The 19,837-nt window shown below is 44.4% G+C and overlaps 1 protein-coding gene across 1 annotated transcript in view; it reads left to right on the top strand.

Moving 5' to 3' along the window:
- The window catches only part of CCDC97 (coiled-coil domain containing 97), a 78,322-nt gene extending 58,719 nt beyond the window's left edge, over nucleotides 1–19,603 (top strand). The window contains exon 5 of the mRNA XM_085625281.1: nucleotides 17,700–19,603. Within this exon, the coding sequence (XP_085481407.1) occupies nucleotides 17,700–17,823 (124 nt within the window). The 3' untranslated portion in view covers nucleotides 17,824–19,603. The remainder of the gene's footprint in view (nucleotides 1–17,699) is intronic.
- The last annotated feature ends 234 nt before the right edge of the window (nucleotides 19,604–19,837 follow it).

Here is a 19,837-nt window from a genome sequence, read left to right as displayed (position 1 = left end):
AGAGACTCGAATCGAGGGGACCCCTGCGTCCAGACCTCCTTGTACCATTTCATCGTACCTTAAGAAATTGCCTATAAAAGAACGCTAAATCTTCTCCTTGTGTGGTGTCTGTCTGTGGGGGGGAAGTTATTTATCTGTACGACCGCTGGAGACGGCTCTCCCCGGAGACCTCTCCCCTTGTCCTCGGCCGACCCTCCCGGTCCGTCTAACAAAAATCATATGGGGGAAGGATAGGAGAGGCTAGGGGAAAGGGTATAATTGAAAAGAATTGCAGGCAGGTGGAAGGGGAAGTGAAAGAAGTACAGTGAATAAAGAAAGATTAGCAATACTAGTTGAATAATAGTACAAATATGTTATTTAAAATTGATTTTTCAGAGACACGTTCTTGATGCATCTGCTCTTCTCCAAAGAATGTCATACCCTGGACGCCACTCCTGAGAATAACTGAACTGTTGCAAATGGGTGCTTATATTTTTCCTCTCGAGTTGAAAAGGTGTTTTTGCTTCTGAGGGATTTCTTTGCTGTCGAATATTTTCTGGGAGATGCTGATGTGTCCATGTTTTTCGAGGCTCAGTATTTTGAAAATAATGCATGCTAGTTTGAATTTCATTCTCGCCTGAAGTGGGAACTATGCAATACTGTCAGAATGGGAAAAATGTGGTCAGTTTTTTTTGTGCCCAAGACCAGTCTAAATACAGAATGCAAAATCTGTTTGAGTAGTTTTAAGTTGGCTTTAATTCCTCCCACAAGGGTTGTGTTGCTTCCGTCGATGCCAGAGTTGACCAGTGTATGAAGAACAGGATGGAAGTTTGAAGGTTGAAGAAGAAGGTTTAGTTCTTTTTGCTAATCTATATCCATTCTGGAAGATTTAGTAGTGCGTACAATGTGAGATGACATGGTGAGGCAACTAACCGCAACCTAGCAATTTAACTTCTGGTGCCAGGGAGTTTATCAAAGTGAAAATATTTTGAATTGTGGAAAGTTTAATATAACAACGTACACAAAAAACTTCTTATTTGGAAGGCTGGGAGAATGAGAGAGAAAAATTGTATGGGTAACCATTTGCACTCTCCCTTATAAGAACATAACTAGAATAAAGCAAACATACTCAGGACAGGCCATCAAAATATGGGAACCGAACATCCACATTAATGAGCCTTTTTACTCATGTTAGGACTTTTCGTGCCCCAATGACCGGAGTGAGGACCCCGGGGGATGTCCAAAAAAGAACAAGATGCCCTCACACTCCCTTTGGGTGTCATGCATCATCATTAGCCATCCCGCCCTCGACTGAGAATGCTCAAGTGGCGGGCAGCCCTCGTTGTATTTAGAGGGACTGTTAGGGATGTTCGTAAGGGGTGGCAGGTCCTAATAGCTAAAAACCCCATACTCCTACCTGTGTTTTAAATTCCGTCATTTTTTAATGGGTGCTGTAGAGGGGGTTAAAATAAGTATTGGACACGGGAAACAGCCATTACAACGCAGCTATTTCCACGCATACCATTACAGTACAAGCATTACAACGCGTAGTCTTTGCTATACATTTTTTTTACTACATATATGCTTTTACCACACATGCCTTTACAACGAATTTCGCTGTAAAGGTATGTGTGGTAAAAGCATATGCATAGTAAAACAAATCGAGGCATAATTGTGGAAACCGCTGTTTTGCTAGGTGATCCGCATCGTTCAAGGAAACAGACTCTTCCACTAGCTCAGAACGACATGCCCCCCCCCCAGAGGAGCTACTTGCACCGCACGAACCATGAGGAGAGAGGCAAGGGTATTGGGCTTGGGGCAGGAGGACTACTATTTTAGGGGCTGAGGGCAGGCAAGGGAGATCGTGCAGGGGAAGGGCTGGGGGCCAGGGGCTGGGTTGCATAGGAGTAGTGTTTTAGGGTTTAAAATAGGGAAAAGGCTAAGGGCGGGGGTGTCACATACGGGTTTAGGGAAGGGAAAGGCTGGGGCCAGGGGGAGTTGCGTTGGGGTAGGGTTTTAGCGTTTACGGCAGGGAAAAGGGAAATGGTGCACCAGGGACCGGGATTAGGGTTTAAGGGAAAGTTCAGAGAAACACTTACCACGCATATGTTTTTATCAAACCTGTTTTTACAATTAATTTCTCTGTAAAGGCATACTTGGTAAAGGAATATTCGTTGAAAAAATATGCGTAGTAAAGTTTTGCGTTGTAATGGCATTCGCGTTGTAACTCGCATGCGTGATGAAGGCATGCATTACAACAGAATGCAATATAATGTCATACCACAATTGGACACCTGAGACACCATTATGCAACGTGTGACTCTCTTGGTCGACATGTTTCCGCCCAACAAGGGCCGGCAGATGGTTCCGGGGCTTTCTTCAGGACTAGGATTCTGTATGTCACTTTTTAATTCCTAATGGCTGGAGGTCAATGATGAGTTCCTAAAAGGACATAAGACATGTATGCACATTTGCTGTACATTTTGCAGACCCCAACAATGCAGAGTTTCCACAGCCTGCTGAAAAGAAAATCTGGATTTTATTAAAGACACGGAGGCTAAGATTATGCAATCTCCTTTTATTGCCAGCTCACAGCAGCAATTAGTGAGAACTTAGAACTTTCAAAACATTCTGAACATCTATATAGACTAGTAACAAGCAGCCATCTTCCTTCTTTTATTCTGCGTTGCGAATTGTGTAACTTTAATCCAGACAATTTCCTCATGAATAAGTGTAGGAGAGAAAGGGTTCCATGACCAAGGCTCGTCACTCTGAAAGAAAGTAAATAAAACGTTAATCTACCCGGGCGGGTATTAGTGGTGGGATAATCTTAGCCTTCGTGTCTTTAATAAAATCCAGATTTTCTTTTCAGCAGGCTGTGGAAAATCTACATTTTATGGCATGACACGGAGGACAATATTATGCAAGTTCAAAGTGCATTCAGTACATTATCAATTACATGAGACAATGGTTTAAAGTAGCAGCTTTTAAACATGTTTTCGATAGACCAATCGGCTGGTCTTAAAATATATTGTAAACTTCCTCCTAAGGTCAAAGCTTTTGAGGCTGAGGCACCTCTAAGTTAATGAGCTCCCAAAACAGATATGTCTACACCCCCTTCAGACATGACATATTTCACCCATCTAGCTAAGTTAGCGGGCGAGACAGCTTTGTGAGGTCTTTTGTGAGATATAAGAAGTTGTGTGACATCGTTCCTCAAGTTAAGGGTTCTCTTTTCATATTCTTTCAAACATTCCACCACACTCAGTCTAGGATTAGCAGAGAAGTAAGGGTAGAAAATGGTTGAGGAAAGTGTTTTAGTTCTTCTTTTAATATAGAAGCAAACTCCTTCAGGTTGATGAGCTTTACTGGTGACATCTAAAGCTCTTACATCGGATGTACGTCTAAATGAAACGAGACAAAGGAGGGTTGTGAGTTTATAAGAGTTTTTTAAGTGACAAAAGGTGATTATCACCCCATTTGTCTAAAACTTGAAGGATCAGTTTAACATCCCAAAGAGAAGTGTACTTAGGTATTGGAGGTTTAAGGACCCTAATGCCTCTCATAATCCGCCATGTCAAGGTATTCTGGCCAACAGGGAGTCCGTCTATCAGGGAATGACCAGCAGAGATGGCTGATCTGTAGATATTTACTGTCCTAAAGGATAAACCAGATTCGAATAATTCTGTTAGGTAATTTATTACGTAGACTACATCAGTTGAAATGGGATTGATATCCCGTTGAATACACCAGCAAATCCATTTGTTCCATGCCAGTCTATATGCCTTTCTTGTTCCAGAAGCCCAAGACTCAGATATGGGCCTGAAACCATCTGGCAAAAGGCCAGGGATTTCCCACTGTCTCCAGAAATTTTCCATGCCATCAGAGTGAGGGAGCCTTCTTCTATTAGAGGATGTATTTCCCCATCTAGGTCCCAGGAGTAGGGTTTTGAAGTGGGGAATTAGTAAAGGAAAGTCTATTAACATTTCTAGGATAACGGGGAACCATGCCTGAGATATCTAAAGGGGGGTTACCACTACTACTGTTTCCCTTAGTCTGCGTGTATGTAAGAGGAACCTGGGAAGCATGACAAATGGAGGGAAGGCATATGGTCTTAGACCTCTCCAGTCCTGTAGAAAAGCGTCTACCCCAGCTGCTTGAGGGTCTGGTTTCCAGCTGAAAAACTGTGTCAATGAGTATTGAGCCTGTCTGCAAAGAGATCCATGTCGAAAGGGCCCCATATGTGATGTATGTGTAGGAATATCTCTCTGTTCAGTCTCCAATTGCTGGAGTCCTTGAAATTTCTGGAGAACCAGTCAGCTACTCCATTGCTCAGTCCAGGAATGTGTTGTGCTACAACTGAGATTCCTTTGCTTAAACAGTAACCCCCAAAGTCCTTCGCTAGTTCCGCTAAGTCTTTGGAGTGTGGACCTCCCATCTTGCTCACATAGTGGACTGCGGAAATGTTGTCCATGTGAAGCATTACACAACATTTCATATTTTCTTGAGTGAAGCTCCGGACTGCAAAGGAGCCCGCTAGGAGTTCCAAGCAGTTGATGTGCATGTTCCTCTCTTGCTCCGACCAACGACCCCCTGTTGAAGATTTTCCGCATCTCGCTCCCCAACCCTCTAGGCTTGCATCTGAGTCTATCACTAATTCGGGTTCCTCCCCGAAGATTGCTCTTCCGTTCCAAGCTTGTGCGTTCTTGAGCCACCATTCCAATTCTTCCCTCGAGTCCTGATCTAAGGACAAGGTTTGAGAGTATGATTGATCTTTTCGAAGGCATCTCTTTTTTAGCCTTCGAAGGGCTCGATAATAGAGAGGTCCGGGGAATATGGCTTGGATGGTGGAAGATAGGAGACCCAGGATCTTCGCTAAGTCTTTCAGAGTAAGAGACTTTGCTAATAATACTTTCTTTATTTCCTTTCGTAGTTTTTTAGTTTGTCTCTGGGTAGGCGAATCTCTGTGCGCAGGGTGTCTACGACAAATCCCAGGAATTGTGTGTCTGGTGTTGGAGTTAGTGAGGATTTTTTAATGTTTATGACAAATCCTAAGTTTACTAATATTTCTATCGCCCACTGAGTATGCAGGGATACAATGTCTTTGGATTGACCCATAATTAGGACGTCGTCTAGGTATATAATTAACCTTACAACCTTTGCCCTGAGCCATGCTACTACTGGTCTGAGTACCTTTGTGAAGCACCATGGTGCTGAAGATAGACCGAAAGGGAGACTGGAGAATTCCCACATTTTGTTTTGCCATGTAAAGCGAAGGTATTTTTGATGCGGGGGCCAGATGGGGATAGTAAGGTAGGCGTCCTTGAGATCTAGTCTTGTTAGCCAATCCCCTTTTCTTAGTATGTCCCTTAGGAGGTATATGCCCTCCATTTTCAAGTGGCGATAAACCACCCATCCGTTTAACTCCTTTAGGTTTATTACAGGCCTTATCTCTTTGTTCTTTTTCTCTACCAAAAATATGTTGCTGATGAAGCCAGATTTTGGATGAGTTGTCTCCCTGATGGCACCCTTGGTCAGAATGTCTTGAACCTCCTTTGTTACCAGTTTCGAATGTTCTTGAGAGAACACGATTTCTCTTGGGATTTTGATCTGGCAGGGAGTATGTGTGAACTCTATTCGGTATCCCTTGACCGTTTGTAGTACCCAAGGGTCTTGTGTCACTAAATTCCAGTTTCCAGAGAACTGGGCTAATCTCCCTCCCACCTTTATAGGGGAAGGTAAAGGGTCTTTGGAGTGACCTACCTGAAGAGAATCCTCTTTGTCTTCTATCACCTCTGTTATTTCTGAAGCGACCTCCTCTCTGTCTTTGTGGATAAAAGTTGGAATGATTATAGGTTTGGAAGGACCGATTGCCTTGTGCCATGTAGGGTCTGTAGGAAGTTGATCCGCGGCCGGGGAACCGACCCCTTGTTCGCCCGGCCCTTCCAAAAATCCTATCATTGAAGACTTGTCTTATTTCTTTTTGCGACTTCTGCATTGAGCTAAATATTCCCACATATTTGGCCATTTCTCTGATGAAATCATCCCCGAAAAGTTGGCCTTGAGAGGAGGCTCCTCCTTCTTAATTTGCGAGCTCTATGAGCTTGGGGTCCAGTTTTAAAAGGATGCTTTTTCTCCTTTCGTTTGATATAGCCGTATTGGCATTCCCAAGGAGGCAGATAGCTCTCTGTGTCCGTTCCCGTAATTCCTTGGGGTCAACTTTGGTGTCGCTTAGGTAGGCAGATTCAGCCATCTCGAAGATCTTAGTGAGTGGGCCGAATATGTCGAGGAGTTTGTCTTGACATGACTTTAGCCCTCTGTCTAAGCCTCTTCTAGGGTCTTTTCCGCCCTTGTTAATGAAAGAGACCACTTTGTGGTCGAGTTCGTGAGCCTTAGCTATCATTTCTGGTAGGGATGGGCGAGGGCACTCTGATCGTAAATGCGATCTAACCTCTTTAGGTATTGCCCTTCTTAGCCAGAAGGTGATATACTTGGCCACATGTTGTGAGGGTGTCCATTCGGTTAGAGGGGATGTCTTATCATTAATGGGTCAAACATATTATCCCCAAACGGGTCAAGAATCTTAGACCCAGAGGCCGAAGATGCCTCATCACATTTCCCTTTTTTTGAAGTGGGTGTATCATCATAATCAGAGTTAAACTCTGAAGAGCAAGAGAAATCAAGTTCTGGCTCGTAATTTTGATCTTCGTCATTATCAGAGTCAGTATCTATAGGGACAACCGGGCCGTCATGCCCATCCGCAGTGTTGAGTACACTGAGTCTATCACCGGCGTCATCCGGTACACCCTCTGTGGTCCCTTTTGATTTCTTCGATTTCTTATGGGGGTACTCACCCGATGGTCTTTTTTTCTGAGATTTTTCTTGCCAAGTAGAGCAACCGGGATTGTCAGTATGTTGACTAGAGAGGCTTTGTATTTTTTTACTGATGGTGTCATCTAGCGACCCCCATCAGTCTACCTAGAGCCCTATTTATAATATCTTCTAGTCTATTCTGAACTAATGAATCTAGTTCCTGATCTGACCTTCTCTTCCTTTTTTATTTTTAGGTCTCGGGACCATCCGGTCGGCAGACCGGAAGTCCGGAGATTTAATGTCTTGGAGAAGAGGGGCTTGCACCTGCCCCTCTTCTCCCCTGTTCTCCATTGGCTGGCCTCTTGAATGCTGGCCAGCCACTGGAGAACAGGTCAGTCACTCCGTTGAAGCCCCGTCTTTTTCGGATCGGGGGCGTGTTTTTTGCGTTCCATTTCATTAAACCGCAAAACACGCCCCCGAATCCGAAAAAGACGCTGCCTTTCTCCGAGGCATTTCTGCTCTGCCTCGGAGAAAGGCGGTGGTGTCTTCCGGTGCCCTCGTTTTTTTTTGCTCTTTAACTTTCTGTGACTCAGCGGCTTTTTAGACTGGATTGGGTATGAGGCCATTTCCGGTTCATCCCGTTGTACGGGACCTTCGGATGTTTTGCAGCGCAATCATTGCAGTTGATTAGAGGTGGGGCGGAATGTTAATGGTGGCGGCATCGGTTTGCCCCTGGGAGGCATGGATCGAGTCAAAGGGCGCGAGAAGGGAATTCGAACTGAACCGCGACCTTCTCTCCTGAGGCGGCCTGTGGTCCATGGGCTGTCGTGAGTGTGGACTGTGACCCTGCGCTGGTGACCCCTCTCTCCTGGAGTGCTGCTGCTCCCGGGGCTGTGTGTGTGGATGTGTGCGCACACTGCACGCCTGCTCCTTCCGAGGCTAACCCACTTTCCCAGGCACAGGAGAGACACAAGCTCTCAGCACTGATTGCGCTGAAGGAGAAAAACAGCATCGGAGGCAGGTTCGGCGTTCCCCCCTGCAGCCCCCCACTCATCCCATCCAAGTCCTGCCTCCCCTCCAACCTTGCGATCTCATCCCCGTCAAACGTTCTTCCTAAGCCACGTCCCCTCGCCCACTCTCACCCCTCCAAGCCTTCTTTTCACTCACATCCCCGCTCTCGCCCCGCCGAGCTGTGCCCTCACTCGCTTCCACCCTTAGCCCCCTCTCGCCCCGCCGAGCTGTGCCCGGGTTCTCACTCACTTCCACTCTGGCCCCCTCCCGCTCCTCCGAGCTGCCCCTGGGATCACACTCATTTTTACCCTTCGTCCACTCTTGCCCCGCCGAGCTGTGCCCTCACTCGCTTCCACCCATAGCCCCCTCTCGCTACTCCGAGCTGCCCCTGGGATCTCTCACTCACTTCGACCCTTCGCCCCCTCTCGCCCCACTGAGCTGTGCCCGGGCTCTCACTCACTTCCACCCTGAGCCCCCTCCCTACCGCCCCGTGCTATGCCCTCACTCACTTCCCTCACCCGTCCATCCCTCTGTGCATCAAACTCACATCCCGCCTTAGCCCCTTGGAAACCACTCCGAGTTGTGCACCTCCTTCACACCCCACCAAGCCACACTCTCACCCCTCTAATCTATGGCCCCCAGTCCTCACTCGTATCTCTCCTCAGCAGCCCCACTACACCAGGAGCTATCCCCTCGCCAGCCTCACTTACCCCCATGAGGAATGGTCCTCGCATCTCTCCTCGCCAGCCCTCGCCCTCATGAGCTACGGTCATCACTTTCACCCCACTTTAAGCCCTGCACCTCCTTCACACCCCACCCAAGCCACACTCTCACCCCTCCAGTTCAAGCTATGCTCTTCACCCACTCCCCAGGAGCCCTGTCCCTCACTCACTTCCCTTACCCTCATGAGCTATGGTCCTCACTCGCATCCCACCAAAGGCACATCTCACTCCTCTAAGCAATGCTCCTCGCTCACATCCCTCATCCCCAACCCACTGCCTTCATATTTCTGCTCGGGCGAGATGTGGGCTATGGTATATGTTGCCAACTGGGCCCTCAGATGAACTGAATTCAGAAATCTCATTTAACAAACTGTTTGATCCTGAGCAAATTACCTCAGCTAACGTATCCGCTAGAAAAACAACACGTACTAGTCCTATGCTCACACATATGCATATCCTCACACCCCCAACCAAAGCCCTGCAGCTCACCAACTTCTCTTCTACCTCACACCGTCCCAACCCTCCCCCACTCCTTGTATTTCCCACAACGCCCCCTCCCACCTAGTAGCCTGTAGGAAAGTCCAATGCTTCTCTGGGTTGCCAGGACAACCGTTTAATCAGAGGGCTGCCTCCTCTGATTCAGGAGGCGCGCACTCGTGAGGGGCACATGGATGGAGCGGGGGGCACGGACAGGGCACTGCACGGGGAATGGCACTGCCCAGAGAGAGAGAGATGGAGGCTGCAGGGGACGCGGGCACATGTCTTGGAGAATATGATCTTATTTTGCAGCTGTGAAACCAGGGAGACCCGGGTTTCAATCTCAGCTTCCCCAACTGATTAAGTGTGCGACCTGGTGCCATCCGCTGCATCTCTCTAACCCCAGATCCACTAGCTGGCAACAAGGAGAGCCGTCAGGCAAACTTTCTGAGCGTTATGTAATTACAGTAATGCCATCGGCATTTGCATATGCTAAGAAGCACCTTTGTAGCGAGAGGGTGAGACACGCACAGCCTAACCAACCATTAATGCACAGTGCCCGTCCAATGATGCCAACTAATAAAAGAGGGCTAAGGCAACTGCCCTGGAAAATGGCAAAGAGGATACAGATAAAGCAGCACAGAAACCGTTTAAAAACAAACAAATATGTATGAGCACAAGAGCAGAGACAGTTCTGAAAGAGTGAGGTATCCAAGGCTGCTCCAAACCAGGCGAGAGTCATTCATGTCATTCAGTTCTGCGTTCCCTTTGCATCTTGGTACTTGCAGTCCCAGGTGAAAGAACAACTGCAGACTCCCAGACGCAAAGTAAAAAAAAAGAGTAGATGAAGTGCTCACAGCTGACATGGGAGATTTATATTATCTCTCATCAGCACTGAATTTAACTTCAATAGAGCAGTCATTTTTTTAGTTAAACTAGTGCCCAGTGAGAATGATACATGATAGAATTAAGAATACATTTTGAGGTCTGGCATCAGTAGAATGACTGAAAACAGTTCTACACACCCTTCAGGCTTCCCTATTCCATCCACGAGTATTTATCTCATCAAGACCAGGTGTTTAGGTCTCGCCTATTAGTTACCAATTCTTCAAAATATTCATGGAGTGGACTTTGTCTCCGATTAGAGGCATCTTTCCCTCTCACCTCGCGCTTCTTGCAGTTACAGGCCCATGGAATGATGCAATTTTGCAACTGAGGATTTTTCAGCATAATTGAAGATTTGCAGCATTTTCCACATAATCGACCATCTTCTGCTGCTTCAAGGGACATTGTGTCTCCCTCCCCCCACCTCTCTGGGGTACAGGGCATAGCACAAACCAGGGCCCCTCAGCAGTCAAGACTATGAATATCTGTGGGTTATGGAATCTCGGGACCCCCACCTCATCCAGCTGGGGGCCCCCATTGTTTTGCATCAAACCACTGCTGGGCTAGTGAGGGGGTCCCTCCCCCCTAAAAACAAGCATTTACAATGCAACGGTCTCTGCATTGTTAAAGTTAGAGCTATTGGCATTGCTCATGACAATGCCGTTTCTTTAAATGTTTTAAAAACAAAAACAAAAATAATGTCATGAGCAATGCCAATAGCTCTAACTTTACCAATGCCGAGACCATTGCATTGTAAATGCTTGTTTTATATTGTTATAAATTAAATGTTAAATAAAGGATTGATAAAAGTTGTAGTAAGTTATTTTTAAAAGAATAAAGGCCAGAAGGGGGGGGGGGGGGGCAGTGGCATTAATTAAGTCTTTTGCTGGGTAGTCTTGAGATCGTGTGTTCAGAAGGCTTCTCAACTGTCGATTAGGTATGTGTTAGAGCTGTTGCTAATAGTGTTGGAAGGGCCTTTCCTCTCATTTCTGAGGTTTGACTTCTTTGTTTGTGAGCTTCCTCCCGGTGCGGTTGCATTTTGAGCTACGGCCGCAACGGGATACAGATTAGGAGTATTCTGCCCCGGGGGTTCCCCCGCTTTAAGCGCTGGACATTCAGGTAAGTTAAAATGTAATATTTTCTTTTTCTATTAACGCGTACGCATGGGAGGCATACGCGAGCGAGAAACAGTTCAGGCTCGAGCTGGGGAGAGCGCGCGAGGTCGCGTTAGAGATAGCGAGGCTCCAGCGCGATATTTGAATCCGGGCCTGAGTGCGGTGATATTTTCATTTAGGGGACAATCGTCAAGGGGGAAATTAAAAACGCGTTGGAAGGTAACGCGATGGTAAAGGAGAGAGCGCGAAGGATCGCGCTAATGAGATTGAGGTCTCATAGGGTTAAAAATGGCGGTATTAATTATATATATTACATCCGGACTAAATGTAGTGATCGGCGGTATTTTCAATGAAGAGAGGTGGGGGGCTTTTGAGGTTAAATAAACGTATTAGGTGGTAACGCGAGGTGGTAAGGCGAGGGAAGTTGTGAAATACAGTAACCAGTAGAAGTAAAGGCAAACATTAAAATTGCAGTCAGTGATACTGAAAAAAATTGTAATTACATTGGGGAGCCATGAGAGTTAAACAACAAAAGATAATACAACAATATAATTGAAATATAGATAATTTTAAAGTCTCGGTTAACAAGAGAAGAAGAAAGGTTACTTATCTTATGAGCAGCAGCAATAAAAGAAGGAAGATGACTGCTTGTTACTAGTCTATATAGATGTTCCGAATGTTTTGAAAGTTGTAAGTTCTTACTAATTGTTGCTGCTGTGAGCTGGCAATAAAAGGAGATTGCATAATATTGGCCTCCGTGTCATGCCATAAAATTGGGACATATAGTGTTCGAAAACGGCAAGACCTGCCTGCGATTTCCGGTCAGGCAGGATTCAGCCATGCCAATTGTGGGGCATCACAACTGCCTTTTCGAAATTTTGTGTGTATGGTCTGGTCTCACTCACACAGCATGTACATAACACAATGTGAAAACCTGCTTTTATTCACACACACGCCCACATTCTAAATCTCACCCTTATTTAGGGACGTATAAACTTCATGGAAACTGGGACGAGGGGAGCCTTTTAGTCACACGCATTTTGAGAGAGAGACTTTGGGACCTATTACGATGGCGGTCCCGTCCCCCTAATTATGGTATGGTCGCATTCTCCCATTTCTCTATGGGAGCTTGTGTTAGGACCATAAATCGGCTGTAACACAAGCTCCCATAGAGAAATGGAAGATTGTGTTAATCCCTGCACACCGTGGCAGGCACCCCAAGGTGCCTGCCACAAGGTGCAGGGATTAACAGGGGGGCACCATAGGCCGCAATGGAATGAGTGGCCCTTCTAGCGGCCACCGAACACGCTTTCTGACAGGGTTTCCATGTCGGAAAGCCCGGCATGGAAACCTTGCCGGAAACCGTTCACCGTAATCTGGACGGCACAAACTGCCGTCCATATGGATTATGAGTTGGTTCCAACTGGTCGATGGTCTCCTTGAGCCCATCACAAGCCAGCTGGAATGACCGGCATGGTTCATTTCCGACCGGCTATATCGTAATCAGCCGGTTGGAATTTAAACCGACGATGTGGGTCGTAAAGTCTCCGACCTAAGTTTGTGTGTGATTATGCAGCCGTTCCTATGAGCACACCGGGAATTGTAGTCCTGTGTGTGCCCCAAAGTCTGCATCCTATTGGGCAAATCATGATGGTTGCATGTGAAAACATGCGGCTGATCCCACAGGCATGTTGGGAGATGTTGTTTTTAGGTCTAGCCTGGGCAGCGCATGCGCTGCTCTGTGAGGCATGCTGTATTGGATTATGGACTTGAAGCCCGGCCCACTCTCCATATATATTCGTCATTGGCTTGTCAATGTGCTTCATAAATGCCGGCTTCTGACTCGTTAATAGGCTTGTTATTCCCTCCTTAGTACCGCCTTGTCTTCATTTGTAACCTCCCATGAGGACTGGCCCTTTTACTTTGGTTGGTACACGGTACGTCTTATTTAGTCTGTAAGCACTATGTTCTTTAATGCGTTTTTCCTACTGCAGGCACTACATGCTTTCCTTCAACATTCAGCGCCCCATGTGCACTTTCACGGGCGATTTGCCCCCGAAAAAAGCATTTGTTTGTCAACTTGACAAACAAATGCTTTTTTTGGTAAAAGCGCCCCATACATCGCTTTCACTTTAAGACCTGCCGTGGGCCTTTCTTTAGACATGGGTCGTCTAAAGAAGGGGCGTGGCCTCTACTAATGTGAAAGAGCAGCATGGGGTGCTTGTAAACAACAAGCATTTACAACGCAAAAGGACTTGCATTTTAGAAACGTTGACCTATTGGTATTGTAAATGACAATGCCTTTTATTATTGCAAGTTTTTTAACACATAAATAAAATGCATTGTCATTTACAAGGCCAATAGCACAAAATCTCGCAATTGCGAGACCTATTGCATTCCAAATGCTTGTTAGACTAGTAAATGGGTCTAAAACCAGACGTGCTTGCAAAGATGCATCCACTTTTGTGTGCATGCTGGGACGAATAATCCCTCCTGAATGTTTAAAAGCCATGTTACCTCGTGTTGTCTTTCAAGGACAATGTGGGTGATCGCATGTGACGCAGCCGTATCTTAGAGCAAGTTGAGACCTGTAGTCCCATGTGTATTTTGAAAAATAAAAAAGCAGGAGAGAATATATTTTTCTTTTCTATAGTACACAAAATGGCACATCATTCAGTCCTTGTATGTGGGTCTTCAGACGGTACACCCACCTTTGTTCACTTTCAAGGAGTCCACAACAGGGAGCATCAGAGGGAATGAACCGGTCAGGTCACCCTCCAGTAGTTGAGGAAGCCAGAAAAATTCTAGATGTCGGCGGCTCCTCTGCAATTGTCCTCCTTGACCTTAGCGTGGCCTTCGACAAGGTTAATCATCAACTACTTATTTCGAGACTCAGAGAGGTAGGAGTGACTGGAACGGCTCTTAAGTGGCTAGAGTCCTTTTTGGATGATAGATCATTTCAAGTATTTGAGGATAACTTTATCTATGAAAGTATGTATGCCTCTGAGATGTGGGGTTCCTCAGGGTTCTTCCCTGAGCCCCACGCTTTTTAATATTTATATGAGCCCCCTGGCTGAGGTTGTCAAGCCCTTTGGCATTCAAATTGTTACCTATGCTGACGACACTCAGCTGATTGTCTCCCTAAGTCAATCTGAGAATGCGGAGACCAGTCTGGCCCGCTGTCTGGAAAGGGTTTTTGCATGGATGGAAGGCTCGTATATAAAACTTAATGGGGCTAAATCTGGGCTGATGTTCTTGGGTAAAGCCTCCCCCCTGAACACCAGCTCACTCTGGCCTAGGTGCTTGGGCGTCATGCCTCCTCCCAAAGATCAGATCAAAAGCCTTGGTGTTTGGCTGGACAATAACCTAAACTTTAGGAGCAAGCACGGAAGGTGGCAGGTACCTGTTATGGGATCCTGAAGAGAAGGAAAATCCTCCCCCTGCTGCCTTCCAATGCTAGGAGATAGTTGGTTCAAGCATTGATTATTTTGCGACTTGATTACGCCAACGCTCTTTATTTAGGATCTCCGTGCTCAACGACTAAAAAACTACAGTCTGTACAAAACTGTGCAGCACTCCTCCTCATGCAGGTCTTTAATAGGGAATGCGCAAGACCGTCAATCACCTCCCTCCATTGGCTTCCGGTTGCAGAAAGAGTTCAGTTTAAAGCTCTATGTATCATCCATAAGACTTTATCTTCCAGGGGTCCACTGATTCTCCGGTCTATCATCTCTTCCTATTGTCCCAACAGGTCCTTGCGTTCTGGGAATAAACATCTGGCAGCGGTTCCCAGGATAACCAATATAAAGGGGGGTCCCTGAGAGAGAGCGAATAATAGGCAGGGGAAGCAGGGGAAAATTACAGAAACAGTAACTAACATAAACCACCTGCCTATATATCAGAATTACAATATGCCCCAAAGAAAAGGGGTCACAATATTTTGCAACAGCAGCTAAGGCTGACAAACACATATATTCAAGAAATTCAAAAGTAGACATATTTATTTTTCTTTTATTGTCATTATTTCAGATATTTTTATCAAAACTTCACATAGTAAATAATTAAATACATAAAGTATAATCAATAAATATATACAGGTCCCACATAAAACATTCATAACCAACAGTCATACTCATATTTGCTCATAGAGACATACACATTCATTCAACAGTAACATTCCTAGAACATCAAAATTCAATCCCGGTCGTAAAACAGCCACAAGATGTCACAGTGGAAAGTTCTCGTGTGTCCTCCCAGTAATAAATGGAGGCAAAGTCCAGTAACACGAGAAAGATTAAACGCCAAAGCGCGTTTCGGTGTACAGCCCAGGATAGGGCAACACCTTCATCAGGGGGAACTAAATAAACGGTGTGGGACACTCAGGAAAACCTGGGGATTTATAGTATTCACTTAGATCCTTTATAACAGTGGCATAGCGATTGCCATGCGTTTCAATGGGGCAATATCAGTTAACGGCAGCGCTACATGGGAATAAAGATCCAGCTGGTTCCGGAAATATTCCGACTACGAAAAAGGCATATCCTTCGTTGGATTTTTTCAGTGAGGTAAGGGCACAGGTTTATCACAGAGGGTTATCGTATATCCATTAAGAGTTAGAGCTCCATTATGTGTCTTAATTCCTCCGGCGGTCAGCAAGGCATCTATGGTGGGGGTCTTGAATATATGTGTGTCAGCCTTAGCTGCTGTTGCATAATATTGTGACCCCTTTTCTTTGGGGCATATTGTAATTCTGATATATAGGCAGGTAGTTTCTGTTAGTAGTGGTTCCCAGGATAAACAGATCTCGGAGCGGTGGTCGCCTGTTCTCATACAACGCGGCAAAACGTTGGAAGGAGCTACCTACTTGTATCCACCTTGAGGATGACTACTTGTCCTTTCGAAAACTCCTTAAAACCTTTGTTTCCTTGATGTCTAGCTGTAGTTCTGTGATGACTCTGCTTCTAGCGCTGGGAGGCCTTCTGGTAACCATGCGCTTTAGAAATGCTAATTAATTAATTAATTCATTCATTCATTCACTCAAAGATTCCATCAACAAAAGAACCTGACAGTTGTAGGACACACAAACTTTCTTAAGAGAAACGTGGGCATACTGATGAGTACAAACCAGCAGCTCCACCAGGTGTTGCTTACGTGAGGTACTTCCTTTCTTTCACACCTTTTTTCTTTCCTCTTCCACTGAGACACTGTTTAAGGGATAGGGGATGGATCTAATCAGGTTTAACTTTTGAATTTTACATTTGGTAAAGATAACACTCTTTGTTATTTGGGACATTTTGGACCGAACATGACTGGTAATTGATTGAAACCAGCGGTTAGGGGAGTATACTAGAAGAATACCCTTTGGTCTCTTAAAGTTTGTGTCGTACAACGGTCAGGTTCTTTTGTTGATGGAACCCTTTCTAGGAGTACCTTAGTTATATTGGTAAATAGAACGTGGGAAGACTATTTCCAGAACTACACATGTGATATCTTTGTCTGTATGTTGTTTCTCCACATAGTGTTTTTTCATGCGGGTGGCACTCTTCTTACATCGGATAATGCTCCGATGTTCACTAATCTTCCGTGTCGTCATTCCCACATAGCGTTCTTGACAGCGTCATGTGATAATATAGACTATGTTTTCTGGTTTACAATTTTTGTGATGTTTAATTACCCAAGGACGACCAGTGCCAATGTCAATTTCCTTCTAGTGTTTTTTAAAAGGACATGCCGTGCATGTGCCACATGGGAAATTGGTACATTTTGTGAAAATTCTGTGATAAATGTCGTTTTCCAAATGGAGACTTGTGTAGAAAATAGTATTGATGGATAATATAAATTAATTGCATAAAAAACATTAAAATTGGAATCTTGCGCTAGACACCTTACAGATAATGGATTTTGCTCTCTCTAGGTCAAGATCACTTTTAGTATAGAGGCAGCTAGATGCAGGCAATGTCAGTGAGATAGTAAAAGTAGGTCAGGCAGGGGCGAAGTGAGGAACTCTGACTAAAGGATAAGATTCGAAGCTTGAGTACAATTCTTAGTTAGTGATGTTTGATCCATATTTGGGTAGCTTTCTACAGTTTCGCTATAGTAAAGTACTTTGGAAGTTTGCTCCTATTTTCCTAATGTTACAAGTACGCTTTTTTAACACATTTGTTACAGTGTTAAAATAAGTAAATGTCATTCTTTTTACGGTCCTTATTTCATTGCTGGTAAATATTTTATTTGACATATTTTACCATATCTTGCATTGGTGAAATGTTGGATGTTTTATGCACCTGTTGCGCTTTTTGAATTTGGATATAAATCTGGTGCACAGTCAAGCGTGGTAAAGAGCCTTTCAGCTTTTTGGTTGATTCCCAAAGCTTATTATTTGTCGTTCAAAACCATATTTTCATAGCATTTTCCTCTCCACGAAATTGATATTCGTCTGAGTAAGCACTAGTTTACGTTCCAAATTTCTATATGTACAATTTACACACATGTAAATTCAAGTAATGTACAACCATTGGACGTCCATTAAGCTTTTTTTAATCAATTGTAACGTATGTTTAGACTGTTACTTTTTTCAAAGGCAAGAGTGCAACATCAATTTCCCTCTTCTTTTGGTGTGTTATCTGCTAAATGAAGAATTCTTTTAGCAAGCGAAGGATTACTTCTTTGATGTGTTTTTTTTTTTTAATCTCCACAGTGAAGTGGATGATAACCCGGACTTTGACAACCTTGAGATTGTGACCCGTGATGAAGAAGAGCGTTACTTTGATGAGGAAGAGCCCGAGGACATCGAGGAAATGGAAGCCGACGAGGGGAAGTGAAAAGGAGGTTTATACTCCTCGCTTCAAGCGCCCGGCCACTATGGCAGTGATGCTGGTGTCACTCAGAGTTAATTTCCAATATTCCAGAGAAGAGCTAAAGACTGAAGTAGGAAGCTAGAAGGAAATAAGCAGCTCCATCTGTCGAGTTGCTGCTTTCCATCACCGGAATTATTTTGAAAAGATTTTGATATTCCCAGTTTGATGTTTAACCCTATGCACAGCGTACTTCCTTCCATGAGCATGCATTTCCTCTTATTAAGACAAAGCAGATGAAAACAGGACTCTCGGAGACCTAGAACAATGGGTGCGGATACCTAAATAATATGGGTCAACAAATCTTTATAACATAAGAATATGTGACTGTTTATAAGTGTCCCCCCGCCCCCTCATCTGATTGTAAAATAAATATCTTGGCTAAGCCAATTGCTGATCCTGGTCCCCAGAATAAGTCCAGGTCAGCAATGTATTTGTGTTTTTTGGTCTTTAAACACTTTATGCCTTGTTTCTGCTCCACGATGTGTTTCTGTTTGTTGTTGAACACAACCTTTAGGTATTGGTAAAGCTAAAATTGGTGGGAAATTTCAGCCTCAGCAAAGACTTTGTGCACCAACGATGTAAGCAAAGAAATGCTTACCAGTATACTGTGGGAAGTTCTCAAACTAGGATGTGCAAAATGTACACCAACTGGTTAGCATGCTGCCCTTCACTTTGCAATGCTTCTGATGTACTAATCGGTTGCATAACAAAAATCATATTTCTTAATGGTTGCAAAAACTTCTCCCCCATGAATATTAATTAGAAAAGACACATTTAGCAAGATACAGCAGAACTTCGTTCCTTTGCATTCCCTGCATTTTTTTTTAAGCAGCTCGTGCCCCTTAACTAGACAAGTGCTGCTTCATCAAAAACAATAAGTATGCAGGGAAGACATCAGGGTAAACATGTAGCGTTTCCCTGGACCAATTTGTGCTCCACATGAGGCCACCAGAAAGCAAATAGTTACCAGCCAAATATGACGCTTGGTAACTGAACAATGGTTTGCGGCCATATTCTGTTGATACATACCTTAGCATCTGCCCCCTTACTAATTTACATTCTGAATGGGTTGCAGAAACCTGTTTGCGAGTCAGAAAAACTCTTCGACTCCACTCAAAAGGGGTTTATTGCATAACAAAACACGATTGCAGGGGAAAACACTGTGGTTTTGTAAATCACATGGCCTGCAAATACAGAAGTGTTTCATACATCACATTCAAATCTGATTAGCTCATCTTCTCTGCAGAAATTTGTTTTATTTGAAACTGTCCATGTCTAACATTCCTCACAACCCACTTGCCATTGGCAGCAGTGTTTTTAGAATGCAGAACACTATCTTTTGGCATTTATAAACTGACACATTTGCCCGTCCAACTTATTAGTCTGTTATGTTGGCTGTTCAATGAGAACCCTGAAATCCGGGTCAAAAACGCGAATCCAAAGAAGACTACAGGGAGCTGTTTGAAAGTAAAGTTGTTTAATGAAAGTGGTTCTTCATCATCCGTTCTTTCATTTACTTTGATTTTGTCAGAAAACATATATGCTGAATTTTTTTCCTATAGATTTGTCCATGTGCACTAGTGTTTCTTTGAGTATTGTAGTTTGCCTGTAAAGTGGAGTTAAATATCCATGCCTTTTGTACATGGCAGTCATAACTGCACATCATCAGTTTTTCATTCTATTCTGTCATAACTGTTATACTGATTGTTTTCAATTTAACCAAAATGGTTTCTGTTTTCTGACGGTTATTGTGAGTTCTTATGAGTCTGTGGGGCTGATTTCTGCGCATATTCAGCGTTTTGTCAGGTATGTTCAGCAGAACTTGATCAGATTTTGTGTGGATTCACAGGTGATGCTTAATCATTTTTTGTGTGCGTATCCTGCTTTGGTGTCCCCAAGTACAGTAGAGAGGGTCCTGTTCTTTTATTCAGTTTGAACTTTTCTGTCACACATGCTCAATAGATCAGGAACATTGTTT

This window comes from Triturus cristatus, chromosome 9, assembly GCF_964204655.1.
Source record: "Triturus cristatus chromosome 9, aTriCri1.1, whole genome shotgun sequence".
Lineage (NCBI taxonomy): Eukaryota > Metazoa > Chordata > Amphibia > Caudata > Salamandridae > Triturus > Triturus cristatus.
Note: the sequence above shows the minus strand (reverse complement) of the source record. Positions and strands in the feature narration are given on the sequence as shown.